This window comes from Marmota marmota, unplaced genomic scaffold (assembly GCF_001458135.2).
Source record: "Marmota marmota marmota unplaced genomic scaffold, marMar, whole genome shotgun sequence".
Classification (NCBI taxonomy): domain Eukaryota; kingdom Metazoa; phylum Chordata; class Mammalia; order Rodentia; family Sciuridae; genus Marmota; species Marmota marmota.
The window spans coordinates 22,808,105-22,833,644 of NW_026000211.1; the positions used below are offsets into that span (position 1 = coordinate 22,808,105).

The window sequence follows — 25,540 nt, forward strand, 5'->3', positions numbered from 1 at the left end:
ATGTGTGATTGTGAGATGCAGAGATCCCATCTATGGGGCCTGAGGACAGAACTGTTCTAGGATGTACTTTCTTTCAACCCTGTACTGTTAATAGCCAAGATAAAGTCATTCAGTCATAGGGAGAAACAGAATTAAATATTGCCAAGAGGAGGGCTAAGATTTTAAACAGTTATTTTCCTCTTAATACAATTTGTTTTTAACTCTTATAGAATATATTTTAAGCTAGCCAGCCAGTTACTTTGTGTGCTATGTGGTTAAACAAGAGAGGAAATGCTTACTGCTATGAAAATAAATATCCCTGGCTGGCACTACCTCGGTAATTTACCTAGCCTAAGGTCATTCTAAAGCAGTTTAAATGCATCATTAATCCACAATCCTCTAAAACACTAAAATACTTAAATAAATTACAAAGGAGTAAGATGAGCCCGAAGAGAGGAAAAAACTGTCAAGACATGATACATTAAAATGATGCAAAAAAAAGTCTCTAAGATTCATAAATAAATTATCGCTAAAATGAGAGTAGTGATAAAGACCTAAAGGACACAATGCATTCAGTTTCATCTGGTTTAGGAAGACAAAGAAAAGGAATCTTGGATTGTACCTTTCTACTTGTGAATTTTCATCCACTTAGTTTTAACCTTGATAACTCAAAATCTTCAAGTTCATCTTTATTACATTATTTTTTCTTACTGTAATCATTTTAGGTCCTTGCTTACTATCCATTCTCTTTCCAGCAATCTGAGCACATTGGCCTTACCTGTGCGTATGTAAATGTTTGTGTCTGTGTGTGTTGGAGGAGGTGGCTCTAAGTGGCATCACCAAGATCCGAGTTGCCACACTTGCAGAAATGAAGAAAGAGTCAGTAAATAGAGATGTAAATTTACAAGATAAAATTTTATAACAAGGTCTCCAAGGAATTTTATTTTTTTCTTAAATAAACAGAATATTTTAGAAAACCTTGCTTTCTAGATATATTCCTGACCAATCTGTAAAGTGGAATTAGAAAAAAAATCAGATTGTAGAATCACATGCAAATTTATGTACAAGTTTAAGAATTCATTTAGGTATGAATCCTGAGTAAGAAGACTTTAAACAGTAATAGAAACACGAAGCACTGAGGAAAGTTCTTTCCTTACTTTTTCCTGTTAATGTCATGCCTGCCAGCCTGTGCCCTTGTCACTGTGCCTTCCCCCATCCCCAAATCTCAAGCCTTTCATTACCTGTGGTGTCTCAACTATCACACATGAGAAAAATCTTGCACTTCTATTTTCTATATTCAAGGTTCATCATTTTTTGGGAAATCAGGGCTTGGAACACTGCCAGAACTTCAGTATAAAACAGGAAAATCCAGGGCCTGAGACAGAATGGTTTTAGATGTTAGCAAGGGAACCCCGAAGTGTAGATGCAGTAGTTGAAGGAAACTGTGCCTGTGCTTTCTTTACTCTTGTGGCCTCTAGTATTCCTTACCATTGACCACCAGACTTTGGAATTCCCTGTCATGACCTAGTGATCCAGGATATGTGTCCATTCCCTGTGCATTTCATGAGTGTCCTTTGTACTGACAATCTTTAGGCCTGGACCAGCCTATCCTGCCATCTTTATATTTAAGTCTCAAAATATGCACAAATAAAGTACCTTTCACTGGAGTTAAAAACTCATGTTTTAAAAACAACTTAATAAATGCATATGGTCATGTGATTTTTGCTGCAAAAAATAGTAGGATACGTGAACTCAATGGTTATTTGTTGAAGTTTTTATGTGCATGGCTCTGGAGGAAGTAGGAAGGATGACAGAGAGGGAAACAACAGTAATGTATTTGTTGTTAAGCACCTTTGTCATTTATGAGGAGGAAAAAAGTATTTGAAATAAAGACAGGAACAATACATTTTAAACTTTTAAGTCTACAATAAAAATAAAACAAAGAAATAGACAAAGACAGGTGGGATAAACTGTACAGAAAATACTAAATGAAGAAGTTTATATCAAATGAGTGTAGCATCTATCTTGAAGCTTTCCAGCTGTCAGGAGTGTCTGATGCTCATCATGTAGGTTACGAATACACCAACTCATCACAGAGAAAAGTATTTTCCTGAGCTTTGAGAGTAGTATCTCAGGGAGGGTGTGTTGGTAGTTGGGTGAATATTCCTAAATAGAGAAAGTAATACAAACTTAGTGATAGCCTATCCTCCTTCGCTTTATTTTTAAAACAATCTCAAACTGCAGAAGAGTTGTAATAATTCATAGATAATTTTATTTTGCCTGATCAATTAAGTTGCTAATGTGATATACCATCACCCTGAATACTGACACTCGCCTACATAACCATAACACAAGAGCAAAGAACAGGATATGAACACGGAGTCATTACCATACTCTAAATTTCAGGATCCTATTGAGTTTCACGAATAGGCCCTCAAAATATTCTTCATAAGAAAATAATCCATTATTTTTCCCTTTCCCCTCACTTCCTCTTGTATGTAATTTTGTATAACCCTGAGGGTCTCCTTCCATTTCCATGCAATTTCCCTTCTCTCTCCCTTTCCCAAATAATACAAGGGGGAGAAATGAATGACAGTAGAGGGGGTAGAGAGAGAAGAGGGGAGGGGGGATAGTAGAGGATAGGAAAGGCAGCAGAATACAACAGACACTAGTATGGCAACATGTAAATCAATGGATGTGTAACTGATATGATTCTGCAATCTGTATACGGGGTAAAAATGGGAGTTCATAACCCACTTGAATCAAAGTGTGAAATATGATATGTCAAGAACTATGTAATGTTTTGAACAACCAACAATAAAAAATTAAAAAAAAAAGAAAAAAAAATAATCCAGTTGACATCCTACATGGCATTTAGTTGTAAGTTTCCCTAGCTTTATTCACTATGGATTAGGTGCTAGACTTTTCTTATGTTTGTGATGTTGACACTCCTAAATATTGGAGGCCAGTTATTTTACATGTCAGTTTGGCTTATCTGTTGTTCCATATGGTTTGATTCAAGTTATGTAGTTTTGCAAGGAATACTGCAGAAGTTACTCCATGTTCTCATTGTAGCTAATCTGCAATTGCCCTTTGCCTCATCCCTGTTGATGTTTTAGTTACTTATTGTAGTGACTTTCATCATTCTCCATGTAAAATTGCTTTTATAAACTCTGTAATTATTTAGTATTTACACAAACACATTTATATCTATATTTATTGTGTATCTATGTTGTTATTAAAAAACATTAATTCACATTGATATTTCCAATTCCAGAGTAATATCTATAGATTCATTCTAGTTTTCTCCTTTCCATATTAACTGCTTTATGTGATGAAAGGAAACATAGCTTATCTTTCCCTTAATATGTTTTCTTATTTTCTTTATTCTTTTATGTTTGAAAAATCTTCCATCACAGCCACCACCTAACTCATATGGGGATGCCCTCACCTTACCAAGGAAAGTAGTCAGAGCCACAAAAGAAGAAGAACAACTTGACTGCATTAAAATGAAACAAGACAAACCTTCAGTATCATAGGAAACAAAGTATTCAAATCAAAAGACATTTAGGGGATGAGGAATACAATTACATCATAGTTAGGATGATAATTACTAAGGGAGAAAAGAGGAATTCAAATAAAGTATGGGACACATTCGGTCTGGGGTATCTTCAATTACATTGGCTGTTTTTTTCTTGAAAGTTGAGAATAAACACAATGCCACTTTATTATTTCCATATATTTTGATTTGTGAAATATTTTCTAATGCTTAATTATTAAAATAAAAAGCTATTAGTTGGCCTTTGTTGTCCTGAAATTCCATGAGTTCACATCTTCTTTAGTGAAAGAAGACTAGACATGAGGGACAGCTGTGCAGAATCAGAAGGAACAGTGAGAAGTAGTTTCCACAAAGTTGAGATGTAAAATCAGATGTAAAATAATCAATCATTTTTTACTTAATTTGAAAAACACATATTCCCACCTAGCATTTTTCTCACGTCAGAGTACAACCCCAGTTTCTGGTAGATATGCTTCAAATTCACTGTTTCCTTCCCCATATCCCTGAAGGAGGAGGAGGAGAGAGAAAAGAGTTGAAAGAAGTTTTTATTATTAATGCTAGTATTAATGATACTATGGGACTGGCTAAATAATAACACACTTTATCATTCTCTTCAGCCCCAAATTTCACATGGAATCTAGAGAGTGCATGAATGTTGCCATCAAGAGTCCTTGTCTTCCTTCTCCTATTAATTGAATATTACAAGAAATTTCCAGAACATTTTTTTTTCATTTTTATTTAAAACAAACCAATAAAATTATTGTTGTTCTGAATATAATTATTTTAAATTGAGAATACTTATGATAAAAATTGTGTCAGGTTGTCTTTAACATAACAAAATATATTATAAAATTTATTAGCCATTAGAAAGCAATTTACACTTAGGCACTTAAAGATCTGTCATTATATAATATATAAAACTATAATTTATTATCATTCATTAATTCAAATTGTAATTATTAATTATATGCAATTATTAATTATACATATGTATATTGTTGTTTCTCAAGATGACATAGTGAATACTTAGACATCATCAGTTACTTTTAAAATGAATATTATATTCATAAATAAAAATACAATGATCTATGCTAGTGCAGATGTCATATAGTATATCACATACTATATGATAAATAGCCCGTCTGACAAATAAATACATTTTAGAGCTCAAATAACTCATAAGTATTATTAAGCTAGAGATATAAATAAACTATTCTTAAGCTATAAATAAAAATGTGAAATAAAATAAATAAAAATGTGAAATGATCTAGTACCTATGTTAAGCAATAAGTGCTAAAATGAGATCATCACAGGTATACATGCATAGAAACTAGCACACATATGATACAAACACACAAGCATAACAAGGCCACAAACCTATTCGAACTCAAGAAGCGATTTTTTTCTATAGTCCTTTGTGTATTTTTCAAAGTAGAATATTGTGTTCTATTCTTACAGTAATATAAATAGAAACCATGGAAAACTTAGAGAAAATTGCTCATCACCTCATAAATTCTTTCATATTACGCCTCATCTCTAGTGTGTTTGTCAGTCTGTCTTCCAACATGTAATGGCAGAGTAAAGGTGCTTAGAGGAATAAGCAGACTATCCTCTGCCTCTCAATAAATGGTAAAAATAGGTGTCCTCTTTAGTTCAGATGACTCTCATTCTCTCTGCTCTCTACTATGAAATATTGCTGCTTGTGACAGTTATCCTTACAAGGCTCTTAATTAAATGACTCCATCTCCTCACCCTGGGAACCAGAACATTCAAACATGACAACAGCTAACCTCTCCTCCCCTGGGTTATCAGGATTCTCTTTAGCCACTTGCCCAGAACTTCATCTAAACCTGTCTGACTCAGGCTTTGATTCTTTACTCCACTTGCCTATGACGATGATTAGGAGACCACTTTTCATGATTTGGGGTAACATCTTTATAGGGTATGTCTGCACTTTTGGGGGGGTCTAGTATATCTTCACTCCTTCTAAAATCTACTAAATATCACATACTGAAAACGCATGCTAAATGTAAAAATCTATTAATCTCTGTATATCATATGCTCTCAAATGACTGGAATAGAATAGAAAATTCTAGATTCCTTATTGTCTGGGTATTCCTACAAAAGGAGGCTTCTGGAAAGCTGAGTAGTGTTAGTATTCTACATTTACCAAGCCATTTCATCTCAGGTTCCAGTGTGACACTTCCAAAGAGGTAAGTACCTGTGACAGCATTGCTAAGGATGAAAAGAAAATGCCACTAGTCTCAGGAACATTGAGACTTGAAAAACGCCCAGGCTTGCCTGTGAACTCATTTTGTGGTTTTGGCAAACAACTTTGCTTGCTCTCCTCATTTGATACCTGAAAAAGTTAAGGAAGATTGTTTTATCGATCTCGAAGTGGCAATCAGTTTGATAGATAGGAAAACATACATTTGGCTTAAAACGCCTGGCATGGTGGTGCATGCCTGTAATCAAAACTGCTTGAGAGGCTGAGGCAGGAGAGTGGCAAGTTCAAGGAGGTCAACTTAGGCAAATTAGCAAAAAACCTATCTCAAATGCAAACAAACAAGAAAAGGGCCAGGGATGGAGCCCAGTGGTAGAACACCCCTGGGTTCAATCTCCACTTCCACAAACAAAACATAGTAAAACAACACTTATGATCATAGAATCCTGTTAAGTATCAGTGTTAACTTTGTACACTATAGCATTTGTTTACTAACCGGCTTCCAAGTGTTATCCTAAATCCAGGAAATATGAAGACATTGCTAAAATAACAAGTTCCATAAAATGAAATCTTTAACAAAAAAATCAGTGTTCTCAAATTGTGACAAGAACATGAAAACATGCTAGAAAAGTATGATAAAAAAGAGATGGCAATGCATATTTTTTTTTGGCATTTTCAAACACTAGCCAAAATAATTTTGCTAAAGCAGTGTGTTTCTAAAAAATAAAGATCAGCATGTGTTAGAGAAATGAAGTTGTTAGAGAAGATAAAAAGTATATTGGCATATTCTACAATAGTTCACATAACTGAATATATTTGTTTTAATAGACTAGAGCTAATGTTACTAAATCCGTCAAAGTTGCCTAATACTGACTTTATGCCAAAGCTAATTTAACAGCAATATCTGATATTATAACTTAGACAATGCTATTGGTAAACAGTCAAGCTAAAGAGTGGAAATAAAATTTCTCCTTATCATTGAAGATACAAATTTTATACAATAATCAAACCCTTGTTATAGGCCTGAAACAAAATATAACAAAAACAAAAAAAATGTGAAAAGTAGGCAGAAATTACCATTAAAAAGTAACTGACAGCTAGGTATGATGGCACACACTTGTAATCCCAGCAATCTGGGAGGCTGATGCAGGAGTTTCGAGAGTTAAAGGCCCACCTCAGAAACATAGGGCGATCCTGTCTCAAAATAAAATATAAAAAGGGCTGGGGATGTGGCTGAGTGGATAAGTGTCCTGGGTACAGTCTCCTGTACCAAAAAAATAAAAGTAACTGACAGAATTTTAGAATAGTTAAGGTCTTAGGCCAGGTAAATAGGTGGCTTATGGCAGAATAAAGTTATTTTTCCCAGTTCCATTTTATTCCTAATATTAACATTTTTAACAAATTCTGGCTGAACATAAGTCATACATAAATTAATTAAAATTAATGTAAGATATTAAAAACCAAGAATTTTTTCACAGATTACAGTTGCTATAGGTAATAAATATTTTTAAGAGGTTGAGCATAAATATATCTGTGGAAATTATCAGTTGACAGTCAATTCATTGAATAGTAATTCATTGAATAACAACTGTATATTGCGATTTGTACTGTAATTCACATTCACTGAAAAATGCAAGTGTTTTTAACTCTTTACCTAGACTTCACATACTATTTTCTGTATTTACTACTTCTAACATTGCTCAGTATACCATTAATCAGGTAGTATGTGGAATAGGCCTCAGGGGAGGACCATCAAAATTAGATTTGGACCTTCCCATGCCATTTTGTATTAATTAAAAATGAGCATTTAAGGCAGCTTAAAAATTGAAAAGTAATTCCCAAATCTATAACTTCAGGGAAGTGTGTTGAAATGAGGATAAGTGATTGAAACATTTTGCTTTGATCCTGGGAGGACTAAGAGGCTTATCCCCTGTTTATCTAAAAATGCAAGTATATCAGCCTCAAATATTCTCCACCAGTAGAGACACCTTTTATCCTTTAACTCTATGACTTTCTTGCCTGGCTATTGAAAAAAAATCATTCCTATTTACAATTTCTAAGTGACTTTGGGGGGGGGGAGGTATTGGGGATTGAACACAGGGGCACTGGACCACTGAGCCATATTCCCAGTCCGTTTTTCTATTTTATTTAGAGACAGGGTTTCACTGAGTTGCTTATTGCCTCACTTTTGCTGAGGCTGGCTTTGAACTCCTGATCCCCCTGCCTCAGCATCCTAAGCCATTGAGTTTATAGGCATTTGCCACCACTCCTGGCTTAAGTGACATTTTTGACAATCATGGTTACATTTTTTTTACACTTACTCAAATAAACCTAATAAATGAGGGAATGAAAATGATAATTAATAAAATGAGAAACAAACTGTAATTCAATACTTTCTTGCAACGCACTCATATATCTAAAATTAACATAGATGGAATAGATATATCTATATATTTTTTTCAATGTCATACAATCTAAGAGAGAAACACTTTAAATCTAGTCATGGGTAAGAAAATAAAAACAGACATCAAATAGTAAGACATAAGATAAATTGACTTATGAGATAAATAAATAGGAATGAACTACCCAATTTAAAGTTTGAGTTGCAAGAAAGAGAATAAAAATAATAAAACTCAGAAAAAATACAGACTAGATTTGTAGACTAAATTTTACATTTTAAAAAGAAAATATTGATAGCACATATCTGATTGTTTTGCCTGGATGAAAGTATCTTAAAAAGTATAATTCTTAAAGAAATTTTTATCAGAATCTATATATTTCATCTGTAAAATAAACATGAAGCAGCCTAGGTACCCATGGACAGATGACGGGATAAAGAAAATGTGGCCTAATATACAATGAAGTATAATTCAAACATAAAAAAGACTGAAATCCTGTCAATTGCAGCAAAATGGATGGCCCTGGAGGACACTCACTATAAGTGAAATAAGTCAAACACAGAAAGACCAGTACCACGTGTTCTTGCAATGTGTAGAAGCCAAAAGAAGTGGAATAGTGATTACTAGAGATTGGGAAGGGCATAGGGAATGGTCAGAAAAAAAAGTTGGTTGGATTTGATCAGTGCTCACTATATTCATGTTGGATATATAACACTGAACCCGATTAACAGGAATAATTCATATGTGTCAATAAATCTTTTGAAAACATGAAACATTTTCCCATGAGGAAACAGTCACAGAAAGTGAGCATTTGTATATATCTACATGAAACTTTACAAATTGATTAACCATCCAGAATAAATACATTACCTTAAGATTACTGAAAAAATAAAATGTGTCTCAAATAAGTAGAAATATGCAATTGAAGAACACAGAGAAACAACATAAAATCATACTATTATAAGAAAAATCATTCTTTAGTGTTCAAGTCAGACAAGTAACATAAAATGTATACACATATTTTAGCATAATAATCAAGCAAACCCGGGTCATATTTTTTTTGTTAGGTAACAGCACCTAGAATGCTATGTTTTAACATACAAATATTATGACACAGACAAGTGTCATGGCATTGATCATTCTTTCCAATTTTGTGTCCACCTAAAACTAAAAAATAAATATTAAAAAAAGAATACTTGGAAATGACATTTCTATGAATGGATGCCATTGAGCTGATAATATATTTTTTAAAGTTGATTTAAATAGCTCTCTGTATTGTGCATCCTATACATTTCTGCACATGATTTAAAAGTGGATCACAGCCAATAAAACTTCTTAAAAATCACTTGAATATGCTATTGTAATGAACACAAAAGTAACTAAATGAAAGAAGGTCAAAGTTTAGTAACTGGTGGATAGAAATGTCACAATGAAAAGTTAAAAGCTGACCATACTGCTGTACAAACAGGAGTGATATAATTAATATGCTTGACATAATTTAGCATGATGAGGAACATCATGGAATCATCTCATTAAACACAATACTATTTAATTACCAGAACAGTAAGACATTTCCCTCCAAGACACTGCATTTAGTATGCCTCCACCAAATAAAGCTTGGCATAGTTTTTCTAATTCCTACAATTTTTTCTAATCTCTTTCATAAGTTTTACCCTTGAATCCCCTCCCCCTTCTCTCTTTGCTTCACATTCCTGCTACACCACTACTAATTAAAATGAACCTAAGCAAATCAAGGTAAACTTTTCAAAAAGAAGGGGCTGTTCAAAGGAAGACCTGTGCTGGATAATCAAACTAATAGAAATTTTAAGGTTTGAAGCAGTCAACTTAAAAAAAATCCCTTGAAATATATCAGTCTAGATTCTTAAAATAAGTGCTTTTAATGAAGTGTGGTGTTTGGTGTTTCTTTGTAGGATATACTAATGAACTTGGCCATATACTTTTTTTGTAGATAGCTGAAGTATTAAACACAAGTCTTTCCTAAATTGCCATGGCTGCTATTTAAATGTAGACATATGTGCCTACCTATTTTATAACAGTTTTATAAAAGTTTTACCACAGATATTGTCATAATTAGAGAAAGAGCAGATGCAACTATTATAATGTGCTCTTTATCACAGCTGTTTTTAAATGTGATTATTTGCTTCTCAATAAAATTATTAAATGACACTCAGCACACTCAGATGTCTATGTATTTGAAGAAATCTCATTGTGATTTTCAGTATCAGGATCAACCTAGTATTGACATAATTGCATACTTAATCAGGATGAGGTTGACAGAAGAAAGCAGGTAATGTGTACATTAATTCATGATTGACAACAACTTACCTTCTTCTATTCACATTTGTTTGGTAGTGCCCTCACATATTGAAATTTACATGGTGAGTGTGCACAGGTTTATTTTTGAATCTATACAGATTAGCTCAAGTAAGTTCAATACATACAAGACAACTCACATCTATGACTCTTCATTTTTCTAAGTAATATTTTATCAATTGCCTCATCATGACCAGATAATTCTAGGACCTGGTCTAGAAATTGGAAAAAGACAATTTCTGACTATGTTATCTTCATGAGACTGCTTTTACGTAGCTTTAAACAATAGAAATTTATTCTTTTATAGTTCTGGAAGCTGAGAACCTGAAATCAGGGTGCTGGAAGGGCTGCAATATCTGTGGAGGCTCTAGAAGAGAGTTCTCCCTGCCTCCTCCAGCTCTGGTGGCTACTGGCATTTTTTAAATTCCTTGGCTTTGGCCACATCACTCCAATCTCTGCCTCCATCTCCTTAGTGTCTTCTTTGTATGACTTATGGCCACATTGATGCAGGTCCTCCACCAAAGAGGACCCCCACCACAATTAACATATAAGCTTTTCTCCTAGTTAACAAGAATTTTACAAAGAATATCAGCAGGATTTCTGCAGTGAGCTCATTGTGGTTTGAGGCTTCTTCTTTCTTGTAAAGGCTAGGTTTCTCTTTCTGCATTCAAGCTTGTTGCTATGCAAAAGTTACTATTACTGTTTTCCTTGGTAAAAACTTGTGAAGCCTCTGTCTGACCTAAAATGTGGTACAAAGAATAGCTGCTATGTATCCACCCACTGTCATGTAACCACCCCCATTGAGTATAAATTTTTAGCCATTGCCCTCTGGACTACTGCAGCTGAAACAAACCTGCTTCCTGAAAATTCTTGGATGTCCAGCCTCATTTGTCCTACATAAACATCACTTGAGTCTGTCAGCCTGTCTTCACATTGCATTTCTCCTTTCTATGTCTTCTCTTATATCCATCAAATCTCCCCGATATGCCTTTTACAAGAAAGATACGCACAGGTCTTACAGCCCAGCTGGATAATTCCAACTATGTCTGCGTCTCAAGATCTTTAAATTAGTCACAACAACAAAGACCCTTTTTCCCCCCAAATAAGGTAACATTTACAGGTCCAGGAATTAATACCTGTACAAATCTTCCTAGAAGCCACCATTGAACCCAAGACTAAGTTTAAGAAACTTCCCAATTTATGGAAAATAAAACTTACTGATTAATGGAGAATAAAGGACCTAAACATGTAATTAGTATACAGACTAAGTATTTTTTTTTATAAAGGCAGAAGAAAATAAAGCTAACCTAATACTTAGAAAAGGTATGTCTCCCAAGCATGGGGGATCAAGGAGAAGTTTCCCAGAGAGAGCTTCAAGGAAAGTATAAATTATCCAGGCAAGAGTGAAGACAAAAAAATATGTAAATTCCTAGAGAACAAGGAGCATGATACTCTTCAGGAAACTAAAAGAAGCTTGAAGTGGTTGGAGCTTAGAGAGTCTTGGCAGTGAAGTAGTGAGCAATCAGGCGTGAGTTTATATCCAGAAGAGTTTGGGTAAGCTGTATTAAAGAATTTGAGCTTTAATCTAACACTGTAAGAGTCCAGTGGCAGTAGCTTTTCAGTTAAGAACTCTGGATAAACAACTCCAGCTTCTCTGAGAGTAGATCTGAGGACAGGCTGGAGGCAAGAGCATTAAGTTAGAGTGTCCCTCATAGAAATCCAGTGAAGTGTTTAAGCTGGTCCCAAAAAGCACACTGGAATGAGGGTTATGTAAATAGATTCAAGAGACACCTGGTAAAAAGAATTGCTAGTCAACAGTTGAACTTGATAGTAAAGATAATGAAGGTACCAAGGTACCAATTATTATTATCAGGCCTTGGACAATAGGGAATAGAAGGCACAGATGAAATTCATATAAAACATGCACACTTAAAAATATCTGTTTCCATGAGCTGGGGTTGTGGCTCAGTGGTATAGCGCTAGCCTAACACATGTGAGGAACAGAGTTCGATCTTCAGCACCACATAAAAATAAATAAATAAAATAAAGGTATTATGTCCAACTACAACAAAAAAAAAAAAAAAAAAAAAAAAAGAAAGAAAGAAAGAAAGAAAGAAAGAAAGAAAGAAAATTCATGAAAAAAGATCACCTGTTTCCAGATTCCAGGTTTTTTATGTGGTTCATATTCTTAGGAGAGAAATATGGATTAGTGATAACAATTTGGAAGATGTCAACTGAAACCACATGGGTTGTGAGAGGTATCCAAGGAAGAGTACAGAACAAGAATACAATGACCTCCCCAAAACAATATTTTCAGGAAAGGTACATAAAGCAGAGTCTGTAAAGGACACTGGCAAACATGTTTCTATATTGGTGGCTATTGGGAAGGAAAGTAAGGACAGGAGAATTAAAAGAGGCCTTTGCACAATGAAACCTAAATTACCAGTGAACAATCACTCTCATGTTTTCCTAGTCTGATCTCTTTCCTGTTTCTCAAAGCTGCCTTTTTAATCCCTTCTTTCCTCAAGTCTCCTGTGCCACAATCTCTTTTCTTTGGATGAATTTTACTTTGTGGAGAAAGGGCCTATGGAGAGTGGGAATTAAATCCAGGGATGCTTTATCACTGAGCTACATCCCCAGCTTTTAAATTTTGAGGCAGGGTCTCACTAAATTCCTTAGGCCCTTGCTGAATTGCTGAGGCTGCCCTCAAAGTTGTGATCCTCCTGCTTCAGGCTCCCCAGTCACTGGGATACAAGTATGCAGTTATCTTCTTGCTTGACCATGACCATTATTCTTAGTAGGAGAGTATTTAGTTAAGTTCTGTGAAGCAGCATGACTAATGAGAAGTGCTTTTGGAACTAACCAATAGGAGATTACTGATGATATTGGTGAAGAAAGTTTATGCATCTTAGTGAGAGTTCAGTTCAACTGGAGGTGGGCAGTATTGGGGGCCATCAACTAGAAGCGTCCTTTGATTCTGAAGAGTAGACAGGGCATAGAGTAGCTAAGTGTTATGTGGCACTGAAAGTATTTACTTTGCTTTTGCTCCTCAGGCCCCTCCAACAGTGGGAGAAACCTCAACAAGTTTAAATAGTAAGGAAAAGGATGGACTGGAAAGGAAAAGTCTGAAAATGAATGGGAAGCAAAAAAGAAAACAATATGTGAACGTTCCTAAATAAAGCTGTGTCCATGGTCTGGAGCGGGGTTCCATATTTATCATAGAGCTAGGGACGCTGAGCTAGGGACGCTTTTCCATAGTAACAGGAAGCAAGTGGATGAAAATACCCAAGTAAATGCTGCTGCTTTTTCTGGTTTTGTGACACAGAGTCTTGACTCTCCTAATACGAAATACCACACTCTGTGAAGGATGAGACAAGGGTGCATGCTGAGCAAGGTAGCAGGGGTGGTGCCATGGGAAATTCGAGGAGAGGAATAAGCAGCTTTGGAAAGCCAGAGAGGGAGCAGAATAGGAAGGAGTTTAATGATTTTGTAGGGTAGGTTAGGTTTCACTAGACCAGCTTGAACTTTAAAAATACTGTTTCTGTGGAGGTGACGTGACCAAGCAATATTTACTCTCTGATTCCATAGCCTGGAATAAAGTGACAGCTCCCAGTCCTACAAACAAAACAACAAAAAAGCAACAGCAGAAGCCTTGAGCTAAAAACATATTTCTCACATCACACACATTTCAATAATTGGAAATGCAGTTAGACTCAACAGAATCTTTTTTTTTTTCAGGATGCAAAAGTCTCAAGTTTTTTTCAACATTGCAAGTCTTTCATCCATTTATCGAGCCAATTACTGCTCAAATCAATCCAGATGAAAAAAAAAAATTCTTTCAGGAAAATTTCAAAGGAAAAGGGAGAAGAGAAGGCTCTGAGCAAGAAAGAAGAGGGTCCAGGATATAAAGAAATAAGATGAGCTTGCATTTTTAGACTTGCTCGAACACTATCCCAGTCGCTTGCCTCTTGCTTGTCCTTTTCTGTGTATTTCATTAGAACTCAAGATGTTTGCCCCGGAATGTCAAGGATCTTCTAAAAATATGAATTTTCCTTCAGCTTGTAAGAAAGTGGTTATACTTCTATACAAGGCAAGAGGGGGTACAACCTGAACTCATGGTGGGTCACCTGAATCTTTCTGTTAGGTTCTCTAAAGCAGGATACAATCCACCAGGCTAGGAAGTAGAAGAGTTCTTAACTCTCTTCACCACCTGGTTTTATGCAGCTTTTCATTCCTAGGCCTTTGCAGCCAGCTCTTTTCTTGGAATCACTACCAAGGTAGTGAGATGCACTTCCTTGGTCATGTTATTCAACAATACTTTCCACCAGCCTCATTCTTGATTTTTTTTTTCCCCAATTCTACCTTACTGTTGGAAGCAACCAGAAATAATGTTAAATAAAATAAAGTTCTGTAAAATAATAACATATTTGACCCTGAGACATTTTCAGATAATCCTCTTTGGAAGTTTAGACTAATTTAATGACACAATTTAGAAAAGAGTGTTTTTTTCCCTGAGGGCAGAATACATGTTCAGAAATTAATACCGTGTGGAGAGAACAAAACTGAAAATACAGGGGGAAAGGTCATCAAAATAGCTGGTTGCTGATTGCATATTCTGGGAAGAGTATAATTCGTAATCTAGTTTGCTTCTGACATGCAGTAGGGCCATATGAGCCCTCTGTTCAAATTATAAAAACTTTCAAGTTTAAGTACCTTATTATGTTCTATATCAGCCACTCAAGAGTAAATAAGAAAAATAAAAAGAAGTTAAAGGTATTTCAAAATACTTTAAAAATTTTTAAAAAATGTTAAAATTTGTCCAAAAGAGGACCACATTTATGATGGATCATGAAAAAAAGGATGTAAAAAATGTTTTTCCTTTTTTCAATCCCAATTATAAGTCCATAATATCAGTCTAATAAATAACATTTTAAATTGCTTATTATTTATGATGATTTTTAATCATTTTATGCATATTAATTTATTTAACCCTTACATCAACTAATCAAGTAGGAATTATTTTTATGCCCATTTTAGAAACATTGCAAGTCTTTCATCTAAAGTACAGAGAAGATAAGTAACTTTCCCAAAGTGACACATCTAGTTAAAAGCTAAAACTAGTACGTTTGGCTGTAGTTTCTATCCCCTTACCTACGTTACATATTATCTTTTATAGTTGTGTTATTTTAGAATTTCTTGAGTTGCAATGATCTAGGATATTTCTAAAGTAGTAGTATTATACAGTGAACTTTACATACAGTCTCAACACGATAGTGATAAAATAAACATTATATCTTCTTTAAAGTTTTTAAAAAATTATTGCATTTGTAATATATGATAGTAATATTACAGGTATTATGGATTGTTGTGAGGATTTACAAGCAGCTTATTATGGTACCTGGAACATGTGAGTAGCTCAATAAATATTACCTTAAATTTTGCTCTGAATAGATTAAATTTAATTCTTATTATTTTGTTTCATAGTCATACTAATCATGTTAACATCAACCTTTATTATGTTGAGATTCTTGGCAAGCAGACACTACCATCTCTTCATCCTGGCAATGCATATCATCACTCTCCCATCCATTCCTACTTGCTAGACTTAAGTATTCTCTTGTTCCTTTTTTTTTCACTCTATGTATCTGGTCACTGCATTTATTTTGACACAGGCATTGTGGACTTATTGACAAAGTGGCTTCATGGGTTTGCAAGATCTCCGTTTAGAATTATAGGCTTCAACAACTACCGGAAAGCAGGTACCATAATTATAATGCAATTACCTACCTACCCATCGTCTATCGAGCTGACATGTGTAATATATCTATATTGCCTTAAACTTTACAGAATATTTCATAATTTTTTTAATTAACTCTCTAAAGTAGCAAGATAATTGCATGGGGAAAATATAAGACTGCTTAGCCAGAAAATTCATACTATTAGAAGCACAGGCTCTAAATTTCTAAAGTTACCTTTAAAATTATAACATTTTCTGCTTTTCTCCTCTCCTTTGTTTTACTTGACAGTCTCAATCTTCCTTAGGTATTGTCCCTTCCTCCTCTCAGTGCACCAACCTTCTAGCTTGTCCTGTTTGTTACAGTTCAGGACTCCAAATTCAGATGATGTCTCTAATATTTATGGATGTTAAAAAAAACAAAATATTTTAGTTGCATATTTATGATTGCCATTGAAACTCTCACAAATTTGCTTAAACCTCCACACAGTATGAGACTGCAGTCAAGACAGAGTCAAGGATAGATTGCCAGTTCTAATAATCTTTCCAAAGTTATCATTTGTCCTAAACCATGTGGCTAATAACATGCCTAATCATGTTCTCATTCTATAAATGCAGAGTACATGGACCCATATTCTTTGTGTCTTAGCCTTGAATTCATTTAGATAGAAGAAGTTAATTCAGTGAAATGCTGGGAAATTTAAATTAGCAAACATGCAAAAAAAAAAATTAGAATGAGGCCACATATCAATATCCCACAAAAACTGATATTTTTCTACCTCTTCTAAACTCTAAATGGTTTAAGTATGTCCTCTTTATAAAACAACTTTCTAGCTTTATATTATAGGTGTATATGTGACTTTCTTAACTAATAGATCCTAAGCTAATTGAAAACAGATTTATGGCTTCATCATTTATTTCCCTCAGGGCCTAGCACAGTATTCTGTACAAATTGCATATCCAATAAATATTTTATCAACAATAAACAGACAAATTGATAGTGATGCAGCTTATATATTTTATTATATCTGTATTAGGTTTATGGAATATTTAAGCTCATTTAATACCTTTAATAGATGTTCTAAAAACAAAGAAAAAAGTATAGACTGCTGTTTGTTAAGCTTTCCTTAATTATTTTCCATGTACCAAGCAATTTACATACATAAATACAATTAGTTTGTGCAGCTACATTTTTATGAAGTAATTTCTGTGTTTCCATATGAGGAAATGGGTTTCATAAATGGTAAGTGATTTTTTTTTTTTTGTCCCAGGGAATGAACCCAGGAGGGCATAACCACTGAGCCACATTCCCAGCCCTTTTTATCTTTTTATTTTATTTTATTTTATTATTTTGAGATAGGGGTTTGCTGATGTAGCTAAGTTCCTGAAGCTAGCTTTGAACTTGAGATCCTCCCACCTCAGCCTCCTGAGCCACTAGGATTATAGGTGTGCACCACCAGCACCTGGCTCCATCATGCACTCTGTAATGGAGGAGGCCAACATATGAAATTAAAGTGTTAGCATCTACCTTAGCTTGATCCCAACCCACCTAACTTTTATAAGATGAGGCAACTCACTGTTACCACTGTGACCTAAAACTCTGTGCAATGAGTAAGGAACTATATCATTCTCTGCATTTTTGAATGGTCATGATAATCAAAGCAAATTCTATACTGCTCTTTTTATTTCATAAAAAAACATTTCTATCTCTTCAGTTGACTATGTAGAAAATCAAGAATGGCCATGCAACATGCTTTCTGGGTCCCCTAACTCTACAAAGTGAACATAAATTTTATAAAGCAGCTGCATTGAATTGATAGTGTCACTCACCTCTTAACTTTTTTTCTAAAGAATAAACCAATCCTATTCCTCCTTTCATGACTGAGATTTAAACAATAAAAGTAATTTTCAAGTTCTTACTGGTAATTTGTATGAAGAAAATACCTGTACATGTGAGGCATGGGCTTTATTTTTATTGAAAATAAGTGTTACCACTACAAATACATAATTCTCTTTCTTTCCCTTCCATTAAAGTATTTCATTTTTGAACAGCTCTTTGGTACAATATATCAATAATTTGTTACTTTTTGCAATGAATAATAAAATGAAGACGACTTAAAATTAACAACCTGTCTTTAAGTACTACACAAAAAGGAAATACAAAAAAAAAAAAAAACTTTTGTTTTCCAGATTAATTTATTCATCAGTCCTCTCTACTAGCTTTAACACATCTATGGTACTGTTCTGCCATTCTGTCTTGGCAATGCCTCTAAAGGAGAATACTTATTTAAAAAACACAATTATCCTGCTAAAGGCCGTGATTGCTTATAAATACTTACTATATATAGATATACACTTTTAAATATTTACCATATATGTGTATACACACACACACATATATATTACAACACGCACACACACACACACACACTTGTAAATACCATATGTATGTGTGTAAGTAAAACACTAAACTATATCTCTTAAGCCTTGCCATACACTGTTTAAGATGCTATGCATTTAATCTTTATTATGACATGAAAGATTACCATCTTCATTTTTTAAAATAAAATTTGGTCTGGGGAAGATCCATGAGATGCTTAATGTCAAAAAGTGCTAAAAACTGGAGCCAGAATTTGAACCAAATTATATGATTCCAGTGCTCACACAATAACCTACTAAGGGAGAGCAAGACACTGTGGAATTTCTGCTATTTCTCCTCACATGAAGTCATTGAGATCATCCTGTGGGAAAGACATGTCAAAAATAAGGAGAAGGAATACCCACCTCATTCCAAGTTAGGTGGAAGCCCTGACAATTTGGTCATTTTAATATGATAAAAATATTTCAAGTATTATGACTGTTTCTAGACTTTAAGTACAGAAACAACATTTCACATGTATTTGGTACTTGGAGTGATTTGAAATTCTCCTTCTCAGCCATCATCAAGACACCTGCAGTCTTTTAAACAGAAAGTTGGTAGCTGCCACCATACTCTATGGCAGCCAGAAACGTGTTAATTTTATTAAAATATAACTGTGAATTTTCCTATTTATAATCTGTGGCACTCTAATAGGCCAAACGCTCTCGTGATTCTCACACTTTCAAAACAGATGCAAGCATTTTTAGAAACAGATGCATTTTCTTTAACTTTTTCCATAATTTCCTAGAATTACATTAATAATATTTAAATGGTGCGTCAGACTCAACTAACTATTGTAGATTCAAAGCAATGAAATACGCAAGACCTTCCAAAAGTTAAAAATACCGTGGAAAAATGAAACAGTTGGGTGGATTTAATTTTTCTTCATAAGTGAGACTATGAGTGTGGGCATATGTACGTGTACATGTTCTGCTACATGAATGTGTGAAACGAATACGTTTAATTTGAGAGTATTGCTAATCCAGCCCACATTTTGCTTTTCAATCACAATAGAAGGAGAAAATTTGGAAAAAAAAATTTGGTGTAATTTACCTTGAATTCATTGTGAACCCTAAATAAATATTTATATATTCACCCTCTTTTTAATGCCACTTGTTGAGTTCAGAAGTAGTGGACATTGGTAATATTATTGAAGAAAGGTGAAGGTAATGGTAAACTGTTTTATCTTTTGTGAGTGCCTTATCCCTTCTTTTCATCATTTAAATATACAAGATATATTAGAATAGATGGTCTTGTCAGATGATTTTAAGCATCTGAAATTCCCTGCCCTAACACTCTTAACCATCTATCTGCAAGGCAAACAAGGGAGAAATGAGAATCATTGCAATACAAAACATGTCCATGTCTGATTCTATATGACCCTTACTTGGCAGAATGTGTGTCCCTTATTTTAAGTTATATCTTCTTCTGTAAGGTTATTCTTGGTGTCTCTTAGCTGTTTTTTTTTTTTTTTTTTTTTTTTTTTTTCTGTATAAAAATGTTACAAGGAGAAACATAGTTGCAAACTTTCTAAAGGTTGTCATGGTTGCTCCTGACAATTTTTTTTTCAAAAGAAATGTATTCAATTCTCTTCTGTACACCACTGAAATCACCCAACCTTTCTTACCTTTTTCCTATAGATTCCAGCTTGATTTGGCTTCTATTATGGGAAAAGCTTATAGGAGGCTAATTGATTCAGCACAGCTTGTCTGACTCAGAAATGAACAGAAGGGGGAGAAAACACTATCTAATTTTTTACCAGCTTGTGAACAGAAGACGGTTTTACACTCTGTCTCCCATGGGGCAGTGTGATGAACTAATCATGTAGCGATCCACTAGGTCACAGCAAATAATTAAGACACTTGTTACAGTGGTCTGTGTGCTGCCATCCCATAGTGATTCTGAATGGATTTTCCATAAATTCAAGAAAAGGTCCTTTAAAACCCTAATTTAAAGTCCACATCATAGCTAATTAAGAACAGTATGGCTCAAAGAAATGCATCATTTCACATCTACTGTGTTGAGGATGTACTATCCTGAGTGCAGAGAAGAAAATCTTCATATTTTTTTTTTTTTCCTGCTTTAGCTCTTCCCATATCTAAGGTGTCTGCTGGAGAAGGAGCACAAACTTTACAGCTTTAGTGATCCGCATGACAAAACAAAGCTAAAGTCAGTTTGCATACACTGGGTACCAATTATCTGACATTTTTATATTATAAGACACATTTTTAAATGCCATAGAAAAAAAATGTTCCCTGTCAAAGAGAAGAGTCTTCCTGAAGGAGGAGAGAAGGATAGAGGCTGTTTAACATTTAAAATTCTTTCGGACAGAAATCTAAGGGATCTATCTGTTTCAGAGAAGGGTTTTTTTTTTTTTTTTAATTGTTGTTTTGTTTTTTGTTTTGTTTTGTTTTTGTTTCTTGTTTTTTGATTTTTAAGGAAAGTTAAGTTACTAATGGGCAAAGCATCCTTTACATGCGAATCTGGCTAAAACCAAAACATAATTTTTCACCTCATAATATTTTTCACCTCCAAGGTGGGATCTCTCAGGACTTCATACATCTCATTATGTGACAAGCGTGAGTAGCTCTAGTTTGTAATTAGAAATTCTGAAAATCTTAGAAATAAGAAAGTTCCACAAGGTCAAAATGACTTAGAGGGTCTAGTTTTGTGTTTGTTTTTGTCTGTGTTTTGTTTTTTAATGCAGTGGATGACCCTGGCCAACACAAACCTCTAAATTTTCTCTGAATATTTCTTAGAATATCTGATATGAAATTGTGGGGTTTTGATCTTTGTTTTTATTTTTAAAAATTATAAAATCCTTTCACATTGTGAATATTCTTGAATTACTTCTTCAATTCAGTTTTTTTCCAACTTAGTTGCTGAACTACTATTATAGTTATTTTCTTAATAAGTTTGGTTAATCTATTTAATGTATTTAAGAACAGAAAATGTTTTGTCATAGATTTTTCTATGTATACTTGAATAAAGATTAGGAAGATAAATAAATTAATACTGGATGCAATAGTTATAATTACATCTTAATGCACAACTTAATTAAGGCCTAAATATATAGCTGTACTTTCATTCGAATACGGCTGAAACCCAGAGAAGAGTAGTAATCCATACGTTAAAAAAAGGAATATGAAATTAAGATTTACTATAAAAAATAGTGCAGCAATCATTTTCAGCTAAATGTCACATTCACTATCAATAGATTCTTTTTACAATAAATGAATAATTTACATAAATATTGTAAAATAAATATAAGTATCTACTTTATGAGTAATATAAAGTAGATACTTATCCCAAAATCATCAAAAAAGAAACAAAATTAAGTTAATTGAAAATGACTTAATTGAAAATAACTTTAATTGAATATAACTTAATAATAATGACTGCGGTAATTTAGTAACAGACAAAAATAATAAAATATTTTAAGATTTTAATAAAATTTAAAAAATCTCAAAATTTATTTCAATAATTTGATTTCAATTTTGCAATGTCCAAATAATAAAATAATGTGAAGCTTTAATTTTATTTTAAAAATAATTTTAAGCTATTAAAATTATTTTAATAATTTTGATTTTATGGGGAAAAGAGGGTAAATATTTAGATGAATAACTTGGGAATTCTGATTGAATTTGCTTGCTTTCTGCATCATAGATGGGCCAGATGTATTAATATTATGCATAATTATCTAAATATTACCTTTAAAATGAAATCACAATAAAAACAATCAACTTGGAATAGTGTAGTAGATTTGACAAAACTGCATTACATACTAAACTTTGTAAAATTAAACACAATTTTCATCATTGGTTTGTCTTTTAACTCCTATTTATTTATCTCAGTTTGCATAATGAATATAATTTATATATTAAACTATCAGTGATATGACCTGGTAAAATACTGATTTGGAATATTTAAAAAGTGTTAGCCATTCCATGATTTTGAACTTCTGTGAGTGAAATTCTTTCCCTGTAACCCCATCAAAAAATGTAATGTCCATCCATCTGAGTCATTTTTTTGAAGACTTTTCAAATTCTGGGACCAGTAGCGTGCTACACCTTGAAGAAGAACCCCTGGCTCATGGACACTCCACATCTGTAAAAACAGACTGCTCACTTGGGCAGGTGACATGTTTTGAATAGCTTCAGTACTTGCTGCTGTCAATGCCTCAATCAACACAGTATGTTTACCTTTAGCATTTTAGAACATGGAGGTAAATATAGTAACAAATGGTTTTTGAGGACCACTTATCAATTAGCCATAAAAATATATTTTTAAAATAAATTGCTAAATTTAAATGACACATTACCCAAGAGGCAAATTATATCCTTCAATTGAAAACTGATGTATTTAGCCAACTTACTAACATTGAAATATAGATACATTAACAAAATGTTACACCCTGATATTAAGCATGTTTAATTCATCAGTATTAGTCACTTTTTATTTGGTCAAATATAATATATTAATGACTTAACTTTTACTTATCTAAAACTTATATAATAGTGTATGCATATCCACGTTTTTTTATCTGTAAGAAAGCATTAGTTGTAAAACTATTAAGGTTAAAATACTAAAAGTACATTTTCAACATTCATTTTAGAGCTTACTGGTGTCTGACATCTCTTGGTTTCAAAACTTTTCCACAGGATTATTAAACTGTAATGTCCATCCATCTGAGTCATTTTTTCTACAGCATAAGAAACTTTGTGGAACAGCTGCTTCTTTTGCTACCAATGACTTTCATATCCATTACTTTATTACTAAAAACTTAAGCATCATTTGTACTCTAGAAGAAACAGAAACAGGGATACCACTTTGCATATTGTAATAACAAGTCAGAGAGTTGAATTGCTACATTTTATTGTTTTTAATGTGATTGGACAAACAATTTTCTCATTAAGAGTCAAAATCAATAGGGTCAATGTGAAAGTTGTAAAGATCTCATTAATAAGATTAATTAGTGTTCTATGTTAGCTACACCAGCAAATACTTCAGATGGCTACTGTTAATTGAATTAGTAAAATTCAAGAAAAAAGTTTGCTTTTTTATTTTACCAATATTGTAATGAAAATTTTACATAGTAGTGTATTGACTACTAATAAAATCCTGTTTCATATCAGAGTTTAGAGAAATAAATGATCTAAATCTGAGAAAAAATTTAACATCCAAAGTGCCCATCTTCTTTTTTTCCCCACTGGAATGACAAAACAGAATATTCTTCAAACCAAAGTTAAATTCTTATTAGTAAAGTTGAAAGGTGATAAAAATCAACAGCTAGATAAAAATATTGTCAGCAATTCCCCCAAAATTCCAATTAATTAAAAATCCATAGGAACTAGATATGTTTAAAGTTCAGAGATTGGAAATGACTTCTTGTTATAATGAAAAAGCAGACTACCTACACATACTTTACAACTAACTGTGTAAAAGGAAAATTAAACTTTGTTAAGTATAAGAACAAACACTCAGTGGTCAATAATATATATTGCTTTGGCCCAGAAATAAACTAGTTTTACCTTCCATGTGTGGAAGGTAATAGTGTACACGGGAGATGACCCTTGAAATTAAGAATATTAAGATTCCAAGGCAAAGTACAGGACCCACCACAAAAGTGTCATATCAATTTCACAAAGAAGGCTGCATTCTATTATTAAACATTTAATTACAGGAGCTGTTCTATTTCTTAATAAACAAAGAATTTAATGATATTGATTTTTATCAATATTTTGTGAAGGATACTTTCCATTCTTGCTCCATAAGAAAGACAAGTTATTTTGAACCATGTTAAGTCAAGATCTCTATACATATGAATGGATTACAGACTCACTTAAAATAAAACATTTCATATTATGTAGTGTTTCCCATATGAAGGTCAGCCTTTAGCCACAAACTTATCACCAGACTGAAACTGAATGGATAGTCTTATTACTCTCCTGTATACCCTGTACACCCACATCACCTTAGCAACAGGGGAGAAGAGACACTTCAAGTTTCCACAGGGCAAAAATCCATTGCTAAGCAAAAATTACAACCCAAATGCAGAAAACTACAGCTTGGTTTTTGGAAAACTACTTTCAAAATGTTAAGATTTAGTTGGTTGGCCCAATCCATTTTACTATAGACATGCAAAACAAGGTAGAAGGCAAAACCATTCCCTATAATTAAACTTGCACCAAACCCACTCCCTCTTCCCACAAATAAGCAGTAACCTTTCATCCACCTCAAGCCAAAATTAAACTGAGACCAATTGTGAAAGATTTTCTTTTCTCCTTCCTGACCTCTCTGATTACTCTTTTCTAGTTGACATTTCATCATGTCATTCGCTGCAATCTTGAAACAAGTACCTGCTTAAGCCCTGAAGTCTCTAGAGTCTTGTAAAATCGGTTCTAAAAGACTTGGGAGAAAGCCCAAGGCTATCCCCTACCTACTTCCTGGTGTGCCCAAGCATAGGGCTGCATGCCTTACCAATTCTCCTGTGACCTTTTCTCTGGGTGGTACTTACCTGCTGCTCCCTGGGCTCTGTAGATTTCACCAGGTGCTTATCCTTGTACAGAGACCAGAGACCAATATTGGGCAGGAAAATTAAAGCCACCATGAATAACAAAGTCATTTGCAGAAATCTCTTCTGTTTCCTCTTCATTGCAAATGGTAACAGAGGAGAAAAGTTAAAGGAGATGGTTCCCTGACTGCTTCTTGTGTTTAATGCCAATGTCCTTTCCTCTCCCCTGTGAAGCACCAGAAACTGAGGGGAAGCTACAAACTTTTGTTGCGTGCTCAGCACCAATCTGCACGATTCAGAGGGAGTTGGCCATCTGCAGAACAAACGCACAGTTACTTTTCCCCCAGAAAACTATGACGAAGGCATTATCTATTGGCT

The 25,540-nt window shown here is 33.8% G+C and overlaps 1 protein-coding gene across 1 annotated transcript in view; it reads right to left on the reverse strand.

The window, feature by feature from the left end:
• Galntl6 (polypeptide N-acetylgalactosaminyltransferase like 6) overlaps nucleotides 1-25,540 on the reverse strand; it is a 1,051,497-nt gene that overhangs the window by 1,025,469 nt on the left and 488 nt on the right. Inside the window, exon 2 of the mRNA XM_015486211.2 lies at nucleotides 25,166-25,475. Coding sequence (XP_015341697.1) covers nucleotides 25,166-25,303 — 138 coding nt within the window. The 5' untranslated portion in view covers nucleotides 25,304-25,475. The remainder of the gene's footprint in view (nucleotides 1-25,165; nucleotides 25,476-25,540) is intronic.